This window comes from Gopherus evgoodei, chromosome 9 (assembly GCF_007399415.2).
Source record: "Gopherus evgoodei ecotype Sinaloan lineage chromosome 9, rGopEvg1_v1.p, whole genome shotgun sequence".
NCBI classification, from domain to species: domain Eukaryota; kingdom Metazoa; phylum Chordata; order Testudines; family Testudinidae; genus Gopherus; species Gopherus evgoodei.
The window spans coordinates 103,805,358-103,832,474 of record NC_044330.1 but is presented as its reverse complement, the minus strand read 5'-3'; the positions used below and the strand labels follow the sequence as shown (position 1 = coordinate 103,832,474).

At 41.6% G+C, this 27,117-nt stretch overlaps 1 protein-coding gene and 1 long non-coding RNA gene across 9 annotated transcripts in view; both read left to right on the top strand.

Moving 5' to 3' along the window:
* LOC115657270 (integrator complex subunit 6-like) overlaps nucleotides 1-19,554 on the top strand; it is a 60,214-nt gene extending 40,660 nt beyond the window's left edge. For 2 of the 8 annotated variants that reach the window (XM_030574873.1, XM_030574872.1), the window contains exon 11: nucleotides 3,584-3,672. Coding sequence is in view for 2 of the 8 variants with exons in the window: in XM_030574870.1 (XP_030430730.1) it covers nucleotides 3,584-3,678; nucleotides 4,431-4,541; nucleotides 6,324-6,539; nucleotides 6,965-7,088; nucleotides 7,688-7,830; nucleotides 8,203-8,434; nucleotides 10,819-11,211; nucleotides 13,361-13,454; nucleotides 13,938-14,037 (1,508 nt within the window). In the remaining 6 variants the exon portion in view is untranslated. Of the gene's footprint in view, nucleotides 1-3,583; nucleotides 3,679-4,430; nucleotides 4,542-6,323; nucleotides 6,540-6,964; nucleotides 7,089-7,687; nucleotides 7,831-8,202; nucleotides 8,435-10,818; nucleotides 11,212-13,360; nucleotides 13,455-13,937 lie in introns of those variants that run through there. The other 6 variants (XR_004001943.1, XR_004001942.1, XR_004001945.1 and 3 more) reach the window with 6 other exon arrangements.
* Nucleotides 19,555-23,148: 3,594 nt separating this feature from the next.
* LOC115657491 lies at nucleotides 23,149-26,738 on the top strand. Its single transcript, XR_004001983.1, has 2 exons — nucleotides 23,149-25,986; nucleotides 26,129-26,738. It is a non-coding gene; the product is annotated as an uncharacterized LOC115657491 (long non-coding RNA).
* Nucleotides 26,739-27,117: the final 379 nt, after the last annotated feature.

Genomic DNA, 27,117 nt, shown 5'->3' with positions numbered 1-27,117 from the left:
TGGAGCGGTGAACTGTGGCCAGTGGGAGCCGCGATCAGCCGAACCTGCAGGCGTGGCAGATAGACAAACCGGCCCTGCCCGCCACTGGCTTTCGCTGAACAAGCAGCAGACCGGCTTTGAGTACTGCTGAACTAAAGGACCATGTCCATTAGCTCGAAGGCAATAGAAGGCTCATAAATGTTTATTGTGATAGACTGAAGCCAGTTGGGAACAGCAGAGTAGTAGAAGGGAGATGTACCGGCCACTGGATAAGCAGTTTTCTGTTCCCTGAGTGACCAGAGCAGGGGCTGCTCCAGGCTAATGAGAACACCTGACTCCAATTAGCCTGATCAGTCAGGTGAGGCTGTTAAGCACCTGACTCTAATTAAGGTCTCTCTGATGCTATAAAAAGGCTCACTAGTCAGGCCAGGGGGAGTCAGAGGAGGGGAAGTGTGTGCGAGGAACTGGGAGTGCATGCAAGAAGCTGAGGGTGAGTAGGTATACTGTTGGAGGCCTGAGTAGTACACACGTTATCAGACATCAGGAGGAAGGTCCGGTGGTGAGGACAAAGAAGGTGTTGGAAGGAGGCCATGGGGAAGTAGCCCAGGGAGTTGTAGCTGTTGCGCAACTGTACCAGGAGGCCCTCTAGACAGCTGCTAGTCCGCAGGGCCCTGGGTTGGAACTTCTATACATAGATTAGTCGCTAGAGGGGAACAGTCACACTTTCACAAGTGTAATTGAACAGAACGGAACACAGTAATAAAGGATGCAGTGTTTTTCCTGTTACTTTAATCTGTTAAAACATTTTTATATTGAGTTCAGGTCAGATTATGCAAACTTGTTATCTGAACAAACTTGCTGTCATACAGGCTGCCCAGATAATTGGGATGCTTCTGTATAATTAAAGCTGACTCTTTTTTGCCACCTTCTTGAATTAAAAGTAAACTAGCTTCCTGATTTGTTACTAACACAGAATTTTAAAATTCTCTAATTTGCCATTCACCATTTGCTGGTTTGGGGTAAATTTTGTACCTTGTCTTAACCTAGTAAAGAAAACAGACTGGTCAGTTTCATCTATGTTTGCAGTGAGTCCGTAGTCACACTTGGGTCTCTTGAATTGTTATAGTATTAGCTGCAAACATGTGAGTCCATCCTAAGGTTCTAAGCCCCTCTTGTAAAATTTCAGTGCCTTCAGCTCCCACTGACTTCAGAAAACAGAGGGTATTCAGCACCCTGCAGGTTCTGGCCCACTGTCTGCAGGAGAGTAGCTGAAGACAAGTTTGACATATCTTTGAAACAAATATGATGAATAGGGTTGGCTTAAAATCTTTTTGTTGATAATAAATCTTAAATTGTGGCCCGTAAGTGCTTGAGAGTATCCTTTTAGGAAAGGAACGGTATAACTTAATTGGTGTGAAGTTTCTTTACATAGAGACTGGCATACTGCCCTGGCCGAGCACCATGGTAAAGTACATTTCAGAGGCGTAAAAGCTGTAACTGCTAGCTTGAGATACGAGCATATAGAAATTCAGATAATTTCACACCGGTGTTGCAAAATTGTCATGAATTTTTAGCAACCCAGAGCTTACTCCTCCCCTTATCACAATTATGAACAGACTAATTATATTGGAACTCTTCTTGCCTTAAATTGGTCTAAGATAAAGGCCAACACAATTAATTTAACCCAAATGTTGGAACTTCCTCTTGTAACTCTGCCCTGTCCTTCCTTGAACTCTGAGGGGACAGGAGGGATAGAGACTAACTCTTATGTCCTGCCTGAAAATGTAGCCATTTTCTTTCTTACTTGGAGGGTAGGAATTGTTACAGTGGCTGTCCATTCTGCACTGTTGTTGGCAACCCTATCTGCGAGGCCCTGAGTGTAAACAGAATGAAGGTTCTGCAGCAACTCTTAAATGTCTGTGTCAAAGCTCTGTTTACATTTCACACAATCTGATTGAAACAACGTTTTGCAACTTTGGTATCCAAACATCTAAATTCTTAGATTGCAACATGCTCTAGTATGGGTACCCGTAACTAGTTGGGCCAATGCATATTGTAAATATTAATCATACTATTTATGAATGGTTACACCATCAAGCTACATGTACTTTATATTCTTAAATAGCCTCCTTTATAGGAAGGAACTAACCACTAATAAAATATATCATTGGCTTATTGTGGCCGATGTTTCACGCTACAACTTTGTCACGACATTGAACGCTTGTCAGTTTTTTGTCTGCTCGTTGATTTAGCTGTGTGTGTGCATATGCAATAAAATATATAGAGTCATCTGTACTGCAGATAGCAACTTCTGAAAGAATTGCTTGTTTTCATAGCTTGCATATTACCAGGACACGGAGTTCATATAAATGAACGATATGGTTAAGTTTATTTGAAACATCAGAATATCACTGTGAAATAATTAAGCACATGTAAACATTAACAGACTTCTTTACAATACAACGCAAAAGGATTGTTTTGTATTTGCAATAAACGTCAGATACCCAAGCATAGGAAGTCCTCGCAGATCTAATTAGATAATACTGCCAATTATGAAATATGCTCAGATTAAAAGGGAACCTTAACTCCTCGATATATATATATTTATTTATTTTTATATTTTTTGGACACAGAATTAATTTAGATTGGAAAATACCTGTAGTTAAGATAGAAAATACGCGAAACATCTATTCCATTTATGCAGTGCACTGAGTAAGTAAAATCTGCCTCTTCAGTTAGATCTTCCTGAAAGTTCAGCAAGGAGGAAATGCTTTCCTTGCCATGTTTTTTCTTCTTACAACCTCCTTCTGTACGTGTGCCTGTAGCCCTGCCCAACTTCCTACTGGATGTCCGTTTCCCCATCTCCTCCAAACTCTCTAGCTTCCTTTCTGCCAGCGTTCTGCAGACCTGCTGAGCAGAGATTATGAAATCACAAGTTGATAAATTGATAATGCAGCATATGGACTAATCCAGAACAGCACAAGAATTTGGAACTCCACATACCCTTCAACAGCAAATGTTTGGAGATTGTGATTACAAATTGTAACCTGTACAGCAAATAAATATGTCGTAGGGCTTTTTCCTACTCTGATATGCAGCCACGACTCCATATCTTTTAGCTTATCACAAGTCAAGATTGAATCTTTAGTATAGCTCAGATGCCTGAAAGCTTCTCAAAATATGAGAAACAGCCAAGGTTAATGTGGATTGGTTTTATCTGTTATGGGGAAGCCTTACTTTTATTGAGGAATTCTGATAAATGGTCTGAGGAATATAAAGCTGCTGTGATGCATATATTCTCTCCCTTCCTCCAGTTGATAGTTGTATGCAGTATTTAAATAGTCCTGTTCAGTTTGCTTGTGAGATCATATAAGCAACCTCCACTGTAAGGTTGCTGTAATAATATCAGGCATGGTTTCTGGTGTCAAAACTGTAGCTAGTATGGAGGATGCAAACTCTTTGAATCTAAGATTAAGGGCAATTGTTGTGGGGAAGGCCCCTGGAAACCCCCCCAACCCCTTCCCCCGGAAAACTGACTTATTGCAGTGTTGTTCAAAAGTTAGTGTTGGGGCTATGTAATCAAATCTTGTTTTCTCTGTTGCAGATGACTTGTTTAAGGTTCACAAACTTAAGCCAAATCTGAAGTGGCGACAGGCTTTTGACAGCTACTTAAAAACAATGCCTCCTTACTACGTATTGGTATGTGTATTTTCATATTTTATGTGTAGAAAGATTGGTGGCTGATAACTAGAATCTTGCATTCCATTTTTCCTAAATTTTGAACACTAACTATGAACTTTTAGTTAGTAAACCTTTTGTGTTTTTGTTTTGTGTGTGTGTGTCAAGGATAGTACTTTGTTTTGTTTTTGTTTTAATTCCCAAGCATGTTCTGTGCTACTAGCAACAGTAAACATTTTAAGATTAATTTTAAATCTCTTTAATACTAAATTTTTCCATTCTGAAAATATACTTTAGATTGAATTTTTGTCAAAAGTGAATTTTAGACTTCACCTTTGTAATTAAAGTGTGTGCAGATTATTGTTTACGGTTCTTAATGTGTGTGAATTCCTAGTCCTCAGGAAAGTGATACCAACAGAACTGGCCTGACCAGACAGATGAGGGTGGGTACAACATAAGCTTTTGTGCGTAGCTTGGGCAATGCACCTCTGTGTGGACTTGCATCATCCCGGCTATTCTAGTACTGAGCCTTTGAGTGAAAATTGCCAGTGGTGCCATATTGCATGGTATGCTGGTATAGCGGCATAAAGCCCACTGCAAGCTAGCTAGACCACCAAACTCATCACACGTTACTTGAGTAGACTTGAACTCTAGTTTCCAAAAGCAAAAAGCTAGAGCACTAAACCATGTGCCCTAATTTCCTATAATTTATTTTTTAAAACTTTTTTTTAAGATTTATTCTCTTACTGTTGTGTATTTTGTTTTCCTTATAGCCATTAAAGAAAGCCCTAAGGATGATGGGAGCTCCAAATCTGATATCAGATAATTTAGATTGTGGACTTAGTTACAGTGTTATCTCTTACCTTAAAAAACTCAGCCAACAGGTAGTATTGATAAAACCTTTGCAATTAGAAGTGCATTGATTATTATTTAGTTTGTGTTCAGATTATAAATAAATTAATCTCTATGGGGTTTTCCACTGTTGTATCATACTTTCTCTATAGCTATATATGGATGAACCCCTAAAACATTTTGGAGCCAATCACTGTGGCTTCTATAAGTAGTAGAGTGGGATGGGAAGGAGAGTTTTGTTTTTTTTTTTGCTGTTTTTTGTTTTTTTCCAGCTACCTTTTAAAGCATCTGTTTGATTTCTACTCTAAAGACGGTTGCCAACTAGACTTGGTATTTCTACTGCTAATATTCGCTATGGCTAAAATAAGTTGCTTGTTCTTAGCCACTTTAAATTGTCTCTCCACTGGAGACTGAAGCAGTAAGTGTCTGTTCTGGATGTGCATTACTGAAGTATTTAAAGTTTTGGCCATACAGAATAGCGCTCTTGCCTGAAAGTTGATATTAAAAGAAGAGTTGAGTTTTACATGAGGCAGGGTCATCTGTCTGCCCCCACTCAGCTCCCTTACCTTCCCATCATATGGGTGGGTGGCTGTGGCACAGAACACTAAGCAAATCAAATCTGTATCTTCAGTTCTTTCTTGAAAGTTAAGCATGGAGAACACACTTTCCCTGTGATGTCTTGCTCCCCAGTCCCCTTCTCGGTGAGGCCCTTTATCTTCCCATGTGTCCAACAGAGTGTGCTGTTACTCAGTGTCTTTTGGTATTATTCTAATAGGATCAGATTATTTAGTAATAGGTAATGAAAAAACCTGTGGTCAGTGTTGGGGAAGTAATGCAGTTTTAAATATAACAAAAACCCCTCACCTCAAAAAATGAACAGTTTCAAGCAGGCTTCCGACATGATTGACCATTCAGTAGATGTAAATACATCTGGGGGATTTTTGATGAGTGTTTGTACAAATTCTTATGTACTTGGTATATAGGATCAGAATGGTTTGAGGACACTATTGTAATGTTTACAGAAATCCACAACAGGTGACTCAGATAAAACATATGGGCATTACATAGACAATGGAATAAAGGCAGCTAATGTCTGAAATTCTATGTACTTGCTTTGTCCTTTAAAATGAGGGAAGAACTCTTAATGAGTTGTGACGGAACTGATCATAAAAAAGAAAGTTTCTTTGGGGGATCAGGTTGTTTTCTTGTAAATATGAAAGTGGATGCATTTGTACTCTTGGAAAAAGTAAAAAATGCTTACTGTACTCACCTAAGTAAGATCACCCATTATCCAATAAAATCACATTGTAAATTTCAGTGTAAATAGCAGAAGTAATTTGTTTTTCTTTACTGAATAGCTTTGAGCAAGGAAGCAAATTGCATGCAAATTTTTATTTTATTTTTTCAGTAAGTTGTCAAGCAACCCCAAAAGTCTGAAACCATATAGTTTTTGTGGCAGGATAACCCTGGTATCCTAAATACTAGTATCACAGTGTGTTCTGACTTCAACTCAGTTTTTTCTCTCAAAGAAAAATGCCTCTGATTTTCTTACTTTTTATTGCTGCTGGACTTTCAGCAAAAGTAGTAGTATTTGTAACCCCTCTAATTCTGTAGCACTAGCTGAATGCAGATATTTTCTGTGTTGGCATAGTGGGGCATGGTTGCCTAGAAACTGACTCTCCCTGGACATGTAATTCTCAATTCCTTGAGCAGTTGGGAGTCAAATTATAGCGCAGTTGACCTCTTAAAGTAATTGAGAGTTTTATACTTATGCTTACTGATTGTTTCTCTAATACCATGTAATTCCATTTTAGACAAAAATTGAGTCGGAACGAATAATAGGTTCGGTGGGTAAGAAAGTTCCACAAGAGACTGGAATTAAAGTGAAAAATCACTCCAGTGGCCTCTCCCTGGTTCATAGCAGGGATTTTAAGCAGCTGCTGCAAGGGATCACTGGTGACTCTCCATTGAGACTGGCTGAAATGAATGTTAAAGAATTTGCTGGCTTCCATATAGGACTCTTAAACAAGGTAAATGTACTGTGGCTGTGCATGATTGTCTCCCTGTGCTTGTCTCTCACATAATGTAATTGTTCTTAAAAGCTTCTTAATTGCTTTTACTGTACACAGAAGTTACGGATACCACAGTTTAGGCATACATATGGATAGAAAAATAGGTAACGTTTTTCTGCAGATGCTTTGTGGATCTGTTAGAAAGTATAAATGAACAAAGACTAATCATTTAAAATGACAGTCTTTGCAGAAAAATACATCTGATAGTTCGTGAGTTTGCATGGTTGTTAGTTCAGTGAGCTGAGAGTATTAGTACTGATGTGTCCTGTAGAGATTGCTTCATAATAATTTTTAAACATTGTTAAAATCCTCCATTGTATGTTCTCTCTGTAGATGAAAATGGTTGGCTTAAATGAAATGTATATCCTTTGTTTAAAAACTAGGATTTGAAGCCACAGGCATTCAGAAATGCTTATGATATTCCTCGTCGCAGTCTTCTAGATCAGCTAACTAGAATGAGAACCAATCTGCTGAAAACACACAAGCTTATCCTTGGACAGGATGAAGGTAAATAGCTACCTTTCTCTTGCTAATAGTGAATAACTACACTGGGGTTATGCTGAAGTGAGTCGCTGTGCTCCAGACATGTCTGTCTGTGCATTGTGTGCTGGGTCACTCGGATGCTGTTTAGAACGCCTGTCTTCTTGCTGGGGAGTGGATTCAAAAGGGGCTACTTCAGCTTTTACCCTGGAGGAGAATTCAGTGCTTGCTTTAAATTTTAAACACAGGCTTCAAGGAGAGCTCTGTGGCAGAATTTTGTTTTTCTTTTGTTTTTTTTTGTGACAGTGCCTGAGGCCGGGATGGGCATGTTATTCCTAAGTTGCCTACAGCAAAGCTCGTGCCCACAGTGCTTCACGGTGGGGGCTGATAAGGATAGGTTGGGATAAAAGTTGGTTGAATGATTTCTCTTCATCCCTTCTGTCCACATCAAGTAATAAATGTAGCTCTTTGATAGCCTTATCACTCCTAGTGCTCCATATCAGTCTTCAGCCCCATAGCGGCACATCAGAACATAAGGGTTAATGCTAGTAATCTAAAATGTGTATGTTCTTTACATCATCTTGGTCTTAAAATAGACTAAGTAACGCTGTGTTGTTCCACTGCAGACTGCCTTCACAGTGTTCCTGTTGCTCAAATGGGAAATTACCAGGAATACCTGAAGATGATGCCTTCTCCCCTTCGGGAGATTGATCCAGACCAACCGAAAAGGCTTCATACATTTGGCAATCCTTTCAAACAGGATAAGAAGGTAGGAGGAACAACATTCCTGCTTTATTTTTGGTTATTTTTTCACCAATACATGATAGGGCAGGCTCCGTAACATTTTCAGACAGGTCAGTGGAGAGTGGAGTTATTCCTCTAACTTCAGAACCATTCTCATTCTTGAAGTACGTTGTCTGAGAGAATTGGATACAAAGGCTCATGTTGCTTTTGTTGTAAATGCTTTCCGTTCTAAGCTGGTCTACATTTGAAATATTGCACTTTATATTAGACATGTCTGCATTGTGTTTTCAGATAGCTACAAGGAGTAGTAAAAGCCAGCTGAGTTGAGGAGGCTTACTCTAGTTATATCCGTGGAAAATCTCTGTTTCAAATAGAACTTTCTGGTCTCTCTTTTCAGGGTATGATGATTGATGAAGCAGATGAATTTGTTGCTGGGCCTCAGAACAAAATTAAGCGTCCAGGAGACCCCAACACTCCAGCATCGCTAAAGAGAAGACGCAGTATGTCGCCACTGTTGAGAAGACCACAGTCACCACCTGTTATAACTAATCATGTTGGTGGAAAAGGACCACCCTCTGCTTCAGGATCACCATCTTATCCTAACCTCAAAGCCATCCCAGGTCACAAAGGTACGCTGAACTGCAGTTCAGAACCCTGCCTGGGTTACGGATAAAAGTACCGGTGCAAGAAACCATTGGCTACCTAAAGGAGTTTGTAAAAGGAGGAGAAGGGTTATGTCATTATTTTTACAAGTGTTTTAATTAATTTCAGTGAGAAGATTGTAGTTTCTCCTCTGTTAGTCTAAACAAGTGGGCTATTACTAGAGCTGGTCAAAATCTTTTTGTTAAAGCAGTTTTGATGAAAAATAGTTTTTAATCAAAAACAAATTTTGGTGCAGGAAAATTTCTAATTGAAAATCAACTTTTTTCAGTTAAATTTGTGGTTTAATTTTTTCATTTGAAAAAAAAAAACAGAATTCATAGGAAACTTGGATGACAACTAAACAAATGAAAAACGATATTTTTCTTCCTGCTTTATCGTTTCTGCTGAGCATGCTGAAACAGAAGAAAACTGCTTGCTGTCTTTCTAAAAGACATGCTCTAGTATAGACAGAAGTTATGAGCTTGATACAGGAATTACTGTGAAATTGTATGGCCTATGTTTTATAGGGGGGCAGACTAGTTTATAATAGATCCTTTTGGTCATAAAATATATGAATGTTGGTGACATTCCAAGTATACTTAGATTGGGAAACCTCAGAATGGCCCGGTCTGTTCTTTTGACATCAGATGGCTACTGATTTGTTTATTGGGGGTTCCTTCTTTCCTGACATCTAAGATCTGAAGATGGAAAGTACAATTTAAGGTTTGATACCTGTGTAATGGTGCCAAGGTGTTATTGTGATACATTAGCTTGCAGATCATTACTCAGTAGAGAAGATTTCTGAGGCATTGATTTGAGGAAAGACTAAAATGATATGTGCACGCTCGGCTAAATGACTCCTAAAGGGAAGGAGGAACAAATCACCAAGAAGAGTGTAAACAGCAAATGGGGGAGGAATACTTTTATGGAGATAAAATTGGGTGCTCTTGGCTGGGACCGTGGGGTTCAGAGGGTGCAGGGGGTTGGGGCGTGCAGAGGGCTCAGTCTCGGGGCGATGCTTACCTCAAGCAGCTCCTGGAAGCAGTGTGGCCAGGCAGCTCTCTGTGCTGCAGGCACCATCCCTGCAGCTCCCAGAGGCAGCGGTGTGCACCAACCCCACCCCAACCTTGGGCCCGGGCCCCTATACGGAGGCATGGCACCAGCCATGTCCCATCTGCAGGTGCCACTCCTGCAGCACCCATAGGCCACAATTCCCGGCCAGTGGGAACTGCAGTGGGCAGCGTGCCGAGAACCCCCTGGCTGCCAGGAGCCACACGGTAAGCCCCCAATCCCGCTCCCCAGCTGAGCGGAGCAGGACAAGCCTCCAACCCCACTCTCCAGAGGGAGCTTGAGGGCCGGACATGGCCCGCAGGCCGTACTTTGCCCATCACTGTGCTAGATGCTGTACAAACAGAACCAAAAATGGCCCCTGCCTCAGAGAGCTTAAAGTCTTGATTTGGGGGCGAGAGGGGGCACTTCTTGAGAGCAAGGAAGAGAGAGATTATTTTATCTCTGTATTTGGCACTGGTACAATCATTGCTGGAATATTATGTCCAGTTCTGGTGCCTACAATTCAAGAAGGATGTTGATAAATTGCAGAGGGTTCAGAGAAGAGCCATGAGAATGATTAAAGGATTAGAAAACCTGCCTTATAGTGATAGACTCAAAGAGCTCAGTCTGTTTCACTTAACAAAGAGACCCTTAAGGGGTGACTCGATTTCAGTCTGTCAGTATCGATAGGCACCGCAGTACTTAACAATGGGCACTTCAGTCTAGCAGTGGCTGGAAGTTGAAGGTAGACAAATTCAGACTGGAAATAAGATGTACATTTTTAATGGTGAGAGTAATTAACCACTTATCAAGGATCATCATGGATTCTCTATCACTGACCATTTTTAAATCAAGATTGGATGTTTTTCCAAAAGATTAGCTCTGGGAAATATTTTGAGGAAGTTCTCTTGTCTGCATCCCCTCTTCCCCCAAAAAGTTCCTCTGCAACTCCCTAGGGGGGCTGCTTCCCACAGTTTGGGAACCACTGCTTTCGAGTTGAGGCTTGTCTACCCAGCTACTTACAGGAGTGCATCAAAGTGCACTACAGAACTTTTAGTGTATAAGTCTCAGGGTCCATGCAGCTGGCCAGTGTGCTGTACATTCACACCTTGTTTTCCTCACCCTTACTAGCCATGTAGACAAACTCCCAGTCTTTTAAAGGACAATGCTGGGACAATGTGGGGACAGTGCTGCACTGTGAAGGAAATAAGACTAGATGACCAAAGAGGTCCTTTCGATTTCTTGTTTTAAATGCTATCTCCTGTAGATGCTTTTAATGCTAGAGTTATGGACTGATTATGATGCATAATTTAACTTGCAGATGCCAACAGCAGTGTAGTTCAAGATGCTAATGGAGGGAAGAAGGCTGAAAATTGTCAGTCACTGGACAAACAGATTGACGGATTGTCTATACAAATGGTCCCATCAGTTCCTGCTGCTATGGTGGATGATGATCTGCTACCAAATGACTTGGACTCTTTGCCTGATGAATTCAATTGCTTAAGTGAAGATGGATTGGATCATAAATCTGCTACCAATGCACTTGTTAAAGGACCTCTAAATTACAGCATGCCTGTTGATGACCAAAAAATGGTACTGGAGTCTACCTCTGGGACTGTGCCAGACTCATTGCAAATAACACCTACTATGTTGGAAGGAAACAATGCTGATATCAAAATAAAAGTGATGAAGGAGGTTCGCAAGCCTGGAAGAAGTAAGTATCAAATGTCTATCCTGGTATGGCCTACTTAAAAAATACAGTTCATTACTTCAGATTACATACAGTTTTATACCCTTAGATTTGGAATTGCTGCATATACGGTGATTTGGGGGTGGAGGGGCTTTCTTGGACTGTTGGATAAATGAATTGGGGTGTAAGAGTGGTAGTGGTGGAGAAAACACTTTCTAACATTGTTGGACGTTGAATGTAATTTAATGATATCAGAACAATTAAGGTGCAGCACCTTTAAAGTATACCATTTTATCTCGCACTAATTATGTTTTTGAAAATATGTAATTCCACATCTAAGACATACTTCAGGAATGGTTATTTGAACATATGAAGTCTGATATTTTATTGTGCTATGCTACACTTGTGATGTACGATGTGCTTTTGCTGCAATATGTCCCATGTCCTTCAGCCTTCTGTCCCAAAAGGGAAGGCATATGTAACTAGCACATGTTTTGGAATGTTCCATAATTGGAACCTTACAGCTGATAGTGAAGTGCCTTTATTTTTTTTTTTTTAATAATTAAACATGAAAAGACTTTAAGATGATTAATGGAGAACATAGATAGACTTAAAAAGAGGTGATTTGAGTCTTACAAATCTACTAGGACCTGAGTTCACAGTTCTGCTTCCAAAAAAAATTTAGTGATATCTCCAGCACCAAAATCCTGTGAGGAAAAGCAACTCTGTCCTCTCCTTTTGATGACTGTGGTTATGCCATCCTTTCAGGACAAAAACAGCTCCAGAGCTTATGTCTTGGAGGTAAAAACACTTGAATAGTATATTTGAAGTTAACAGTAGAACTTCACTGATCAGCATATCTTATGATTTACACACACTCATACTCTTCCCAATTCTCAAAGATTGAATAGCAGCATGCTGCTGTAGTTGATTAAAAATTAATTAATTCTCCAAATTATGCTACAGAACCTTTTACTAATATGTTGAGAATTATGATATAATACAGTAATTTTAAAATAACAGAGGACTCTTTAATGCAGTATTCTTGGGTTTTGGTGATTGTTTACTAATTTCTCAAACTGAGGATTTTTCAATGGGTCTTTTTGTCACTTACGCAAATTGAGGTTTCTGCAACATAAGTTACACACACTTATTCTGTTAGTGATGTAAGATCTTAAGCAACCTTTTGTTTTTAGAAGCATGTCAGTTCATCTTTAACATATAAAATAAATTGCACCTGAGTAGCTGAGTGAGGGTTTTCTTTGCTTCCTGTTTGGTAGAGGATGCCAGTCTAATCATATTATCAAATCTGCATACGGTAAATGGGAACTTAAATTAAAAGCATATATTAATAGATGACGAATCTTCTGCCAAAGCTGCTTACCTTTAGAGTTCATGAATCACTCGTGAAAGTGAAAAGACCAATAGCAATGGCTTAAACCAGTCATGGGTCAGGTTGGTGGGCTGTAGAAATCTGTTTACTTGTGACTCTGCCAATGCACCCTGGTCCCAATGTGTAATTCCTCTGCTGTTCTAGTCCTGGATCTGTTAATCATGCCAGCATACGTAGCTTTGTAATATGAGTAAATAGTAGGGAAGATGAGAGCACTGCCTTTGGTTTCACTTCTGATCTAATCTAGCTGCTAAACAGTGCTGCCATGTGATCTTCGTGCAATGGCTAAAATAGCTTTAATAAATTTTGGTTAAGTGACAAATGTTTCATAAATCGAGAACCTTCGGAAGGAAGAATCTTAACTTGCCTTCACAAGTCCAATCTTAAACGTGCTCCCAGAGATGGCTTTCCCAGCATAGAGTTGAAGCTCATTGACAGTTTGGCATATGTGCACAGTTTGTGGTGGATAAAGTGAGAACAGGCTAGTTTACTGCAGAATCCTACTTTTTCTAGTGACCTTTAATGGAATTCAGCTTCCCAGGTGCAGCACTTGAAGTCAACCAGTACTTCAGTAGCTTTTAAATTCTTGCTATCAGACACTTTCTGCACACAAAATAGCGTTCTGTCTTTAGTCTTGCATATATTTTCAGACATAGCAGAAGTGCAAAATTACGAGCTTAATTTCTTCTCTTGGATGATGATCTTTATTGAAGCCACATTTGAAAGATTAGTTTCTTAAATCTGCACTCTTGACTGACAAAACTGTTTGGATTATTTTAGATTACGAAAAAATCTTCGCTCTTCTTGAGGAAGTGCAAGGACCTATGGAAATTCAGAAATATTTCATTGAATTTGCTATCAAGGAAGCAGCAAGGTTTGTATAGGCACTGCAAATAAATATAAAACCCAGATTACATTGTTTTATTGCAATCTTGAACGTGGCAGTAAAATCAAAACTTCCCCAAGAATATTATCTTGTTTTTTTTTCTATTCCAAAATATTGGTCATTTAATGAACTTTGTTATTAGCAAATAAATAACTCCATAAGAAATATTGACAGATTATTGATTGACAGATTGTTGTCTTGATTTACCATAGCTCTGTAGTGTTGTAGATTTTTAAAATGTAGAAGTGGGTCCTTGAAGAGACGAGATTTGAGTTTGGGCCCATCTCTAATTTAAAGTACTATAACAAAGTCAGAAATATACAAAAGATCTCTGACTGAAGATGTAGAGAAGCTCTGGAAATGTGATTTTGTATGTTGAATGGGTGACTAATATGAAAGTCACTTTATTTTGGAGGGAAAAAATTAATATGAGCTAAACCAACATTAAATTACTCCCCCTCTCTTTCTTAGGTTTAAAAAACGGGTCTTAATACAACACTTAGAGAGAATACTAGAGGAAATAGAGTTCAGCAGTCTACCCAACAGAGTTAATCATGTCAACAGTAGATAACAGTGTGTCAGCAAGATACACATGGATCAGGGATGAGTTTGCTGTGCCACAGAAGAATGAAGAAAGACATGGCTGATGCCCTCACCATCTTGGCAGTCAAGTGATTTTTACTGTCAGAGTCTGAGAAGAAGCAGTGGAGCTTTAACTTTAAGAACCTCTGTCGGCAGAAGCTGGGCTGTAACCTTAAGGATTTGCTATGAAAGGTGTGGCTTTTTTCCTGTGGAGGGTGCTATTCACTCAACAGGCTGAAGAAAATAACCTTTGCTGCCCCTCCTGCAGGTGATGAGAATGTACTCATTTGAACATTGTCTTTATAGACATTTACGTGCTGTAGGCAGCAGGTTGCATTAAAAATGGGGCCTGTCAATCATGCACACTGTCTGCACTCTTTGGAAAGATCCTGTGTGTTCAGAAAACCTCCCAAAAACACCCATGTGGTAATATTGCATGTTGCCACCACAGAGACAAGGGTCTTGTTCCCAGGAACTGATAGCCATGCCTATAAACTTGCGTTTCAGTGTAGATTGAATCAGAGTAAAGAACCTGCTATTCTGTGTTAATGAAAGCTAAAGACAGCCCTGTGACTGTTACCACGTGATGGTCACTAACAATCTACCTCAGACTCTCTTCTCTTTTGTCTACAGACATTATGAAAGTGCACCTGAGGCTTCCCAGGTCCCCGACTTCAGTTCTCTTTCATCCTGTGAGGAGGACGGAGATTCTTCAGGTGGCCTTGGCACACGCTGTGCTTTGGAAGCACTAAAAGGAAACGCTTTTAAAACGTGTATTTTAATGTTCATACAAAAGAGATTATTTTGAACAGTATTGTTACCAGATCACTAATTTGATATTTTAACTGTATAAAAAGAATTTTTGGAACACGTGTATATATATGTATATAAAATAAACCATTTATTAATTTTTAATAAGTGCATAATCTGACTGAGGAGTCTTTAGAAATAAGTGTTGGATCCTCTGGCTGGTACAAACAGAAAAATAGTAATGTTTCAGCAGATCATTGTAACTGAGCGAGTAAGAACTGAGTGTAAATAGCACAGCAACACTATCCATAAATTCATTTCCCCCTCAGTCACAGATCATGGAAATAGCTGCTGAATTTGTATACTTCCCAATATTTTCAGTTTGAAAGAATTCTCTGTACAATCCGATTAGAATTAGCAAAACGTCTGTAAGAAAAATTGGCTTATCCAATGTAAGGTTGTGTCCTGGGACATGTATTAATGCATTAGGAAGTCCCCTGCTTATCCAAGACCTCACTTATCAAAATTAATATCTTCCCCATTTCATTCATAAATGGCTGTGCTGTAAGTTGACTGTCAAGCTTTAAAGAACAAATTTGGACAAAAGAACATCACTTTTTTTCGTGAATACAAAACAGATGGACCAAGATGACTGCAACACCTACAGTCAAGTAGGCTTAAAAAAAAAAGAAAAGAGGAGAGAGAAACTACCAGTTATGTGCCAATAGTAGGTGGCTTGTATGACAAAGGACATAGGAAATATTTGGTTAATATTATAAAGTAGGAACCAAACCAACTTCAAGCAATCCCATCTGCAATGGTTGTGTTTTGAAGAAGGGACTGAAGAAGAGATCATCTTAAGTATCCACAAGCTTTTATCTTGCAATAGAAGTATACTTTGGAATCTGGCCATCTAGGTAGAATGTGAAGGAAAATGGATTTCAGCTGGCAAGGCTATACTTGGCTACAAGCAAAGAGTTCCCTTCCTCACCCCTTAACAGAAAGAGTCTTCCTCATCTGCCTCCCCACTCTGAAAGTTGCAGGTTTGCGGTCAGACCCTGCCATAAAAATATCAACGATGAGACAAATCCACCAGGAGCAAGCCTTCACTGTGGTGTAAGATAATAAAGGGCTTATCTTCACACATGCCTTGTGATAACAGTAACTGGATGTATGCTTAAATACTGCCTCATGGCTCTCAAAATGGTGCAAGTGCATCGCTTCAGGATCTGTTACAGAAGGTTGTCTGTTTTCAGAAGACTTTATTTCCTAGTATCATGGTCAGAAATAAAGTCAAGGCCCTGAATTTAAAATACCTGATCTGTCAAGCAAAATACCCATAGGGGTTAGTCATTAAGACCAGTGAACCTGCCTCTATGGCCCTTTAATTAAGATCATTAAACTCTTCTACCCATTTCAAAAGACAGCAACCTATATTTTTAATAAGATAAAGGGAAACATAAGAACGGCTGTACCGGGTCAGACCAAAGGTCCATCTAGCCCAGTATCTGTCTACCGACAGTGGCCAGTGCCAGGTGCCCCAGAGGGAGTGAAGCTATTGATTCATATTGCATAGTTTGTGTTCAGAATTTGGTGTTTACCTTGACAAGAGATGGCCACATTAAGGTGGTCTTTCTGCTTTTTAACTTTGTTCAGACTGATTTGGAATTTCCTGCCTGACCAAGTGAACAATATATATATCTTGTTATTTTTGACTATCTTAGTAAGTTGTAAATGGCAGGGAGAGCGGAATTTTTTTTTTTTTTTTAACCAAGTACAAGTTGATATGGATGGAAAGGTTAAAGGAGAAGAGTTCTTGTTAAAATCAGGTAAATTCTGCTAATGAGAGTCTTGTAGACGAATGGTAAAGTAGGAGAAGTTCATTTGAACCAGACATCCAAAATACACATGGCCTCAGCTGGGTCATGAACTGAGTGTAACTCCAGGACAACCAGCTAGATGAATGCCGGAGTGTTTAGAGAAATAAAAGGCAGTGCTTATCTAAAAGCCCAGTCTGCCTGTCAGCCATGAAAATCCCACAGTGGGGGGGAAATATGTGGGGAAAATATTAGTGGAACAACTTAAGACTCTGTAAGAAGAATAAATAATGTTGCAGAGCACAGAAAGGAGATCCACAAGACAAATATAAGTACTGGTTTCTCTAGGATGCAGCTGCTGCTTTTGGAGTCACATTCTCTACTTGTAATGAATGGCCGGAGCCTAGAATGAGCTTTCTAACGGTCCCAATTGCATTCAGCAGTCAAATACCCAGTGTGAAGCTTGGGGTTTGTCTGCCTATGTAGACCGTGTCTCCATGCAACGTTATGGTAGTCCCCAAAGAAAGGATCAGGACACTGCCTGGGACTGCTAACCTATATATGTAGTAAGGAAATGGGCTTCTGAAATCCACAAGTGCTTCCTTGGTGAGTCCTTTGCTAGGTTGATGAATGCTAAGGTTGCGCTGTTAAAGTGAAAGGTCTGCTAGCTTTGCCACATCGTTAAATACACACACCTTGAAACACGATACAGTTTGGCCAGATTGTGTAAGTGTATAGTTTACTGTTGCTGCGTGAGTATACCAATGGGCTGTTCAGTCTTTTGGATCCTACTTTTCTTCATGTATCTTTTTGTGTTCCCTTACTTTTTGCTTTAATGTGCACTCTCTGTGGTACATTAACTTTTTTACATCCTTTAGCGCCTACAATTTTTTTTCCCACCCAAGGAGACAAGCAGAAATGTCCTCACTTCTGCTCACGGGGACCAGGCACCTGCTGACACTCACCTACCACTGCTGGTCATAATCTGGGCACTTATAGACAAACCTAACAAGCACAGTATGCGTTTGTACAATTAGAATTTGCTATTGCCCATGCCCAAATGGCATTTTCAAATGCCCATAACTGTCTGTATTAAACTGAGCGAAGGTCTTGCTCCTCACCTGAGGGACCCACCTGTATGTCAAGCTTGAACTATCAAAAGTCCAGCATCAGTGAGCTTTCTGCATCTTGAAGCAATGGGGTGGAAATAGTGCATCCTCTCTTCTGTCCTTCCCTGCACCCTCTTCAAGTCTTGATTCAAAAATGGCTGATGGGGACTACCTCCATACTTAAAAAATAATTCCCTGGAAAGCTTCAGTGCAGAAGAGGACTCTCTCTTTCAAAGTTAGGAACAAGCAAAAATGCATGGAAACCAATCGGTACATTTAACTGTAGCGTTTGCTACCAGCCAACGCAATGGCAACGCCTTAGGGAAATGTGCTTTGTAAATAGACTCCTCGTCGTGAAGAGCCTGCCAGCCCACCTCTCCTGAAGGTGACACACCGAACACCATGCCAAAGGAAGGCCTGCAGATGGAGACGGGAAAGAACAGTGTAGGCAGGCTTTGTAAAAGGAGGGAGTTGATGGAAATGTTCAGCCTACTGATGCAGAACAATGCTAATTCAGTGCCTGTAGGAAAGGACTTAATTCTAACTGAAATGGAGAAAGGTAGCATTCTTGTCCTGCGACATTGGCCCTATGGCCAAGGATAGAGGGAGTTTCACACCTGGATCCGCTTCTGCCATTTACAATTTCATTACCCCTGTCCTTCATTGCAAGGAAGGAAGGAGGTGATATTCCAAACAATTTCAGATTAGCAATGCAGCCTTGATAAAGGGCAAATGCAATTGGTAATGGAAACTACTCCTTCCATTAGCCTGTCACCCAACCATATCTCTGCTTTTCCTTTTTCCCGCTCAAATGAGATCACTTGTTTTATTTTTACCGTGAAACCTTCCACTGACAGCCTTTGTACTGATCTTCCTTCCCCGTCATAGTAGGTACAGCAGTGCTGCAACTCTTGTTTGAGTCTTTGGGTCAGGAAAAGCAGCTGTTGTAAAGCTTTTTTCCAGCTTAAAGTGCTCTAGCCTATTTAGAATGTTCTTTAAAAATAAAACATACCAGCTAATTCTTGGACCTAAATGTGTGAGTGTGGTGCCGGCAGCAGTGGGTAGTCTGGAAAAGCAATGTGTTCAGGACAGAGTTTTCCTGGCCCTGTTAATGCTACCGGTTATAACCTTGTTTTGAGAAATTTTTCGCGCATGGCTAAGGCACAAGATGGTTGTAGTGCCCCATGTTTATCAGCCAGTTGGGACCATGCTGCAGATTTACCTGGGTGGGTGACTTAGAGCACTATTTAAAAAATAAAATCTGTCTCTGCAATGGATTAGGAAACCATACAGGCAGATTGTTGTGATGAACAACTCTGTCCAAATCATATTTATTTTTTAACGTTGCTGCTGGTGCTGTTTTATCCATAAACGTATGGCTAAGCCTAATCGAGAGCAGCTTGGTCTGGGGATGATCTGAGAAGGGAGTGGGGAGAGCATGGAAAACTTAGCAATCACATGTTTGACCCTCTTTTAAAAACTACTGTGTGTTATCTTGAGCAAGTCACTTCACCACTTACTCTGTCTGTGCCAGGAAATATTCGTAAAGTTCTCGCTGTTGCGTCTACTGATTCAGCTCCAACAGGGACGGTAATGGCAGAAGCCCTAGTGAACAGACAAGGCTCTACATGGCTGCTAGCATTTTAATTGTCATCTAACCTTGGTCATTGCAGGTCTGCTTAAAATCCCAGCATCCCCTGGCACCTTGCTAGTCCTTCCATAACTAGGGCTGAAAGGTGGGAAATGTAGGGCGGGAAGGAACCAGTCCAGCTGCCTGCGCTGAGGCAGGACCAAGTAAACCAGGACCATTGCTGACAGATGTTTGTCCAAGCTGTTCCTAAAAACCTCCAATGATGGGGATTTCATAACCTCCCTAGGTAACACATGCCAGTATTTAACGATCCTTTAGAGTTAGATTTTTTTCCCTAATATCTAATCTCAATCTTGTGTTGCAAACGGAGCCAATCACTATTTGTCCTACACTGAGCAGACATAGATAAGATTTGAAGACTTAAAATGTCTCCCTCAGTCTTCTCTTCTCTAGACTAAACATGCCTAATTCTTTCAACCTTCATAAATCAGGTTTTCCAAACCTCTTATTTTCATTAGTCTCCTCTAGACTCTCTCTCTCCAATTTGTTCACATCTTTCTTAATGTGTGCTGCCCAAAATTGGACACACTACTCCAGCTCAGGCCTCGCCAGTGCCGAGTAGAGCAGAATGATTGCCTTCTGTGTCTTACATCTGACACTCCTGTTAATAGATGTGACATTTGTGTTTTGCACATCACAAATATATGCCATCAATAACCTCCAGATCCTCTTCTGCAGTACTGCTGCCTGGATAATTATTCCCCATTTTGTAGTTGTGCATTTGATTTTTCCTTCTTAGGTGCATTACTTTATTGAATTTCATCTTGTTAATTTCAGACCAATGCTCTAATTAATTAAGATCACTCTGGGTTCTAATCCTGTCTTCCAAAGCTTGCGACCACTCCCAGCACTATAGTGTCTGCAGATTTTATAAGCATACTCTCCATTCCATCATCCAAACTGTTAATGAAATTGAATAGTATTGGACCCAACACAGACCTCTGTGAAACCACAGTGGATATATCCTCCCAGTTTGACAGCAGACTATTGATGATTAGTCATTGGGTACAGCCTTTCAATCAGTTGTGCAACCACCTTATGATGATTATATCTAGACCACATTTCCCTCGCTTACGTACAATGTTAAATGTAAAAGCATAAATAACCCACGGTACTCCATACATCCCCTGTGGTCAAGATACGTTTAGTGAGAGCACTTTAACTTTGACACTAAGCAGTCAAAACAAAATGAAAAACATGCACTGGCCTAGTGCATGCAATCATGTCTCCTCGAGCAGCTGGTCCCAGTGACTGCGCACCTTTATTATCGCTGTTAAAGTTTTTTTTCTTTCCATGAATGCAAGCAACAGAAGCCAGTGGGGTTTTGGTGTTGAAAGTCCTAGGTTTGACTGACATTGACAAACACGAGTAAGGATTTCCCTCTCAACTTCAGGCCTGGCCCCTTTTTGCAGCTGAACCTCCCTCTTCTCCTTAAGCCATGTGGCACACAATCATACTTATGTGATTTGTATGTTTATGCATCTGAGATCACTCATGCAAGTTTATAGTTTTAACATGGGGACTTTTCAGAGTAGTGGCTTATTTTAGAGAAGGTTTTTGAAACCATTTCTCTGATTTCACCGTCTATTTCCAGGGCTGTGTAGTCAAATGTACACAACTTGGCCACTTAGTAAAACTCAGAATTACAACAGCATCATAGGTAGTATTGCAAAAGTGAGTCGGATGTTTCCCACTGCAGGTACACAGATTTACTGCAATGCAATGTAGCTATTTGCTAGTCAGGCTGCAGACTAGTTTTTAGTGGGTATTGCCCCTTGAAGAGTTCCTTTTTGTTAAACAAATAAACCACACATGGTGTGCGCCAAAAGCTTTCCCCCCTGCTGAGATGAGCACTAGCTTTCTTACGAAGCCAAGTACAGGCTGCATCAGAACTAAGACCGTGGCCAGATTCTGAACTTTTCATCTACCAGGTGGAGCTGCACCTTTATGCTTCCCAAATTAAATACGTTCTTTAAAAAAAAAAACTATTTAAAATTATGGCAACCTATGTAAAGGCCTTAACTTGCTATGCTGCATTAAAATCATTTCTATAAAACCAATATGGAAGCAATACATGTTTGCTGCCAAGTGAAAACATCATGCAGAGAAGCACATTGTGTGTCCCCATTTGTAAAATATTTGTCTAGCTCACAGGGGTATTGAAGCTTGATTGTCAAGTGCTAACTTTCTCATGTGTGTTAGTCTGGGGTGTCTTCTTTGCTGTTTTCTCCCAGCGGTCTTGGAAATAGGTCCACTGTTGTGAGACAGTCTGATCTGGAAAAGCTTCCCCCCGCCCCCAAGCTGTGACCCATTTGCTCCGTAGCTGCTGTCTTCGTATTCATTAAACGCTATTGGGAGCAGGCTGGTGGGCTCAGCTTTTCCATACAGAGGGATTCAGTTGTGGAGCTGTCCAACTGACTTTACGCTGAGAGGGGGTGTGGCTGCAGGGAGCTGCCTGTTGGAGGCTGGAGCTGGCTTTTGGTTAGAGGTGTGAAAATACCTTTCCTCTGAGTAGTGGAATGTGGTTTTTAATGTCGGAGGATAATGGTAAAGTTTGGGGTTGTTGCTTGTTTTTACATAGGTTTCAGACTATGCTGAGTGTGATTATGTTGATCAGTTTTCATTACATTGTCTAGTTGCTGGCTGACCTGTGCCAAACTGCTAGTCTGTGTATTGGAGTGCATCAGGGTCAAGAGATGCTTCAGGAACAGGGAAGCTTTGTTTGTTTGTTTGTTTGTTTTTAAAGAAACCCACACTAAGATTAAAAGTGCTGAAAACATCTGCTGCGTGTGAGTATTACAATGCAGCTGCACAATAGCAAGATTCCTGCCATGGAAAATCCTATGGGTTCTTCACTAGCTGTTTCCCAAGCTTTGCAATGTATTACATTCCTCAGTACACAGCGGGCACCCTTAACTTTTTTTATTTTTAAGTGACCTGTCCAACTGCAGCCTGGCTCTCTGGTTGCTTATGGAATAAGGGGGGAAAAGGCAGTTTTCACTTTTCCGCAATCAATTCTTTTTGAAAGTAGTGCATTTATAGACAGTCTCATGACACCCTGTGAGATGAGAAGGGACTTGCCTATGGTCATGCTCCATGCCAGTGGCAGAGCTTATAATAGAACACAGAAGCCAGGACTCTGGCCTCTTCTCTAGCCACTCTTCTCTCCTTACTTGTTCTGTGGCGGTGTCTTTCAAAGGCACAGGGGCAGTCAATTGTGCACTATGATGCATGTCGGCAAGAGTACATCCATAATCAGCCATATGTGCTTTGCCATTAGTGCAATATCGAGCACCCTCAGCTGAGTACAGTGCAACCAAGAGAATAAAACAGCAACGCGGGCAGGCAGATTGTCCAGTTCTGCTGTTGCATGGCACTTCCAAAAGAAGGTGGCAGGTCAGCATTGGCCTCACAGCAGACATGCTGCTGTTCGGCTGATGCACTCAGGAAACTTACTTTGCAGTTAAGCTTGTCTGGTGAGCAGTAATGAAAATCTGTCTGGACTGGGTTGTTTTTCACTTCTTGCGCATTAGGATTTATTCCTATCCTCGGAGCTGGCCTTAAGGGAGCACTGTCCGTTGCCAGGCAGGAAAATTGATACCATTGTTGCACCTATTTCCTTGCTCTTTGGGAGCAGTGTGGAGCAGCGTGGAGCAGCATTCACCATCAGAATATCAGGGTTGGAAGGGACCTCGGGAGGTATCTAGTCCCACCCCCTGCTCAAAGCAGGACCAACCCCAGGTAGATTTTTGCCCCAGATCCCTAAATGGTCCCCTCAAGGACTGAGCTCACAACTGTGGGTTTAGCAGGCCAACGTGCAAACCACTGAGCTATGTTCCCCCCTGGAACTGGGAGGGGAACCAGCAAAGAGCAGGGAAGTGACTTGCCCCAGGTCACATACAAGGTTTGTGACAGAGCTGAGATTAGAACCCAAGTCTCCTGATTCCTAGCCCACTGGTCTACCCACTGTACTGTGCCACCCTGAGAGCATGTCTGTTTCCCCTTTCCTGGTGTCTCAGCCAGTAGACTGACGCCTTCTCTGTACTGTTTGTGGGCTTTTGCACAGTTGTAGCTTACACTAAGAGTCTTGCAGCTAACCCTGGCTTCACATTCTGCTTACTCCAGTGCAGGTTTCAAACTGAGTTTTAGCTGCCATCAGTGCAAGTCACTTTTCGACACCAGAACGCCATGTCTACACTCAGGGTTTGAAGTAATGCAGTTAATTACACCTCGCATAGACCAGGTCTGGGATGCAGAATGGCAGTCATTAGCTACAGAAGGGTGGGGAGGGTACAGAGAGAAGCAGGGAGCCCTAAAGGAATTTTAAAAACCTTCTGGGCATCTGCACTTTAGATGCATCTTGATTTTAAATCCACTTCTGATCACCAGTGCAAGTCGCTGCCCAAGCACACTTGAAATTTCTCAGCCCTGGCAAATCTATTTTAAAAACCACCTAAATTATATTTTGCTAGTTTGGGGGCTTTTTGGTCTGGCGTTAAAACATAGGAATGTATAGTGGAAATCCTTGAGAAGCTGAAAACGACCTGCCTTAACCTTTTTGTTTCAATGCAAAAAGCTCTTCCAGGGGATGGCGGTTTTAAATCGACCGGGATTTTGTAGAACGCCAATTTTGTTTCCAGTTTGTTCACTGACATAGTGGCAGCAGCGTGCGACTCAGACTAAACGCTCACTGCATTCTCTGCACCCAGTCTGCAGCCCTAAAAGCAAGTCAGGGTACTTTGATCCAGCACACTAGCAGCAACGTTTGGGAGGTATTTGTTTGACATCCTGCTGGATGACAGCTGGTGGGGAGTGCCTGGTCCGTTGCCAAGGAAGAAGGGCAAGTGGCTGGTGACCCATAAACACTGTGCGGCCTGGCTGTGCTTGTCTGAGCTAACTAGTTACTGCCCAGTCGCTAACCTCCCTTCAGGAGGATTGGATCCCTCTCCTCTTGGATATGCCAGTGTTGGTCTGGTTAGTGACCTCCACAGGGCAATGGAGAGAGAGGTCAGGAGCTCAGGCCAATATTACTTGGTCTACCAAGAAATGGCCAAATGCTTTCATGCCCTTTTGGAACCTGGGCAGGAACCAGAGGGCAGTGATCGGTGGACCTTTTCTCTTGGGGAATGTCCTAATGGAGGGACGCTGTCAGGCTCCAGCTTGTGTGCCCTCTTGTTTAGCATGTCTGAGCTTTGGAGGGGGAGAGAGGCATTCAGACGTTGGGATGCTGTACGATAGGCATGAAAGGAGAATTCCTGTAACTTAGAAAACTATTTTAAAGTTCACGACCTATTGGTATTTATCCTTCCCATATATACCCGATTTGACTCACCTTTCGCCTGCCTAGATGGGCGGTGACAGACGCCCTGTTATTATCTTGGGAAGATCCCCCTAGCTATCCGAACCACCCAAGAAAAGCCTTTCCTCACAAGATCCATCCCAGAGCCAGTGCAAACTGGACCAAGGCTCTAGGGGCTGGATTTTCCTATGAGGGGTCATGTACACCAGCACAAGGTGGGTGAACAGTCTGATCTGGTAGTACTCTGCCTCCCACTTTGTATTGTAACGTAACCGTCTGAATGCCAAGGGCCAATCAGGCTGCAGGGCATTGGTGCCATAGGACAGCACAGCTCTGATCTCAGTTCCTCAGTACTGAGTCAAGGACACCCAATAATAAGTCCAGCATCCACCTCACAGAGACTCAGATCAGGCAGCAGCTCTGTCATGTGAGCTGAAAGGGAGCCTGCCTTTGGCAGAGGTGCTGGGAGTTGTGCCTGGCTGGAATTTGCTCTCACGTTGCTTCATCGGTGGTTGTGTAAGCCTGAGTTTCTGTGGTTATTTCAAAATTCCAGTAACGCCCCTTTCATTGTCTGTCTGCACAGATTAAAAGGGGTGGCTCTCTGCCTTGGGCTCAGCTGGCAAACCTCAGAAGTTGGCCAATTTTGATATAGTAAGTCAAAAAGCCTGACTGGGACTAATAATGTGTTTCAACCTGGCCCCAGGTAAAATACCCAACTGCTGAGTCTTTACTGTGCGGTTTTGTAGTGGACATTTCCAGCTCCATTTCAGACTCACCTTTGAATCAGAGCTGTCGCGCCGGGTGGGCTATTTGGAGATTGCTGGCACTATGGTGTGAACTGTAGCTAAGATTATGCTGCTATGTTTAAAAAGTGAGTAATTATGTAAAATAAACCCTCTTGTCCTGTTAAGGTCTGGGGACGGACATCTCAGAGGATGCTGAGATGTGGGGAGTTGTCCTTTCCCTGTGCTTCTAAAGTTGTCCTGATAGTCTCCTGATAAACAACTGTACGTTGCCCAATCTGTAACCAGGCAGCTGCTGTGCCTAACAGAAGTCAGGTAGTATTTCTAGCCCTTCCACTCGCCTGGATGTTTAATTCTTGAACTCTCATTTTCCTTTCCTGGGTGAAAGAAGGATTTAAGCTCCCAGGACACAAAAATAATTAACTTGCTGAGGATTTAGTTTTTGTTTCCTTCCAGCTTTTTAAAAATGATGTTGCATCTGTGAATAAAACAGTGTAGGAGTGAATCGGACCAGAGCCCTGTGTTAAGTGACTAAGGACTGGAGTCTTCTTCCCCTGCTGTCATCCTGGGTGAGTTGAGAGGCTTCAGTGGGAACTGCAAGGCAAAGTAAAGTAACTTGTGCCCTCAGGGCTGCATCATAATGCAGGGAGCAGGTACAGGTTTGCTGCTTGTTTTCACATTCAAAATATCTCATCTCCACTTTCCCTGCAGGTCCTTTTGGGATCACTAGAGGCACTGACCAGTGGTGACAAGGCAGCTGCAGCTCTCCCTGCCCCTTTGAAGAAGGGGAGGATGCTGATTCCTAGGGTGCCTGTGCCCCAGCAATGGTGAAGCTGCACTGTGGTTGGCAGGGCTCAGGCATTCTTAGCTGCTGTTTTCTGAGGCTGAACTGCTCCTGCATGGATTCCAACCACCAAAAAGGGCAAACAAATTCTCTGCAGGATGGAAGCCCTGAGAGACTGTAAACCCTGTGAGAATTTTGAGGTCCCTGGCTAAAGTACTAGGTCAGAGGCTTGGGTTGTAGGGTTCTTCCCTCATAGATACGGAGAAGAGGCAGTGAAGTGAATGCTGGAATGGGTTGAACTTGAATGGCCCTTCCACCTGGCACAAGATAGTAAAAATTAACAGTGCAGGAGCACTTCAGATTGAGAAGTCATTTGTGGCACCTGCTTACATGTAAATAGTCTCTTATTAAGTGTCACATCTTTGGTAAGAGTCTAATACCCATCTCACAGATCTAAACACTGCCTTGGGAAAATGGAATACAGCTCGGGTGGAGGGGGAAACATACCAAGTACTAAAAATAAAGCCACACCAATTAATCTGATTGCCTTTTGTTTTCCTGCACTGAAGAAAGGGTTCCAGCTCTGTTACACTACAGACTTCTCCAGAGACTGTAATCAGTCTGTTATGACTACCAGAGATGGAATCCAAAAAAAGTGTAATTAGTGGCTATTTTAGAGACATGTAAGCGTTCAGGCCTATTTGATCTATCTTTTGAGAAAAGACACTTCTACCAGCTGTGCTTCCTAGAACTAATATACCTGTACCAGAGGAGTGGGGGTATGAACTGGGAATGTTTTCTCACAGAAACTATTGTCCATGTCCCATTGTTATTTGAAGGAACAGTTGATTGGCAGCAGCACTTTTTTTTATCCAAGATAAATGTGGACCTAGGCCTTGGCTACACTGGCGCTTTA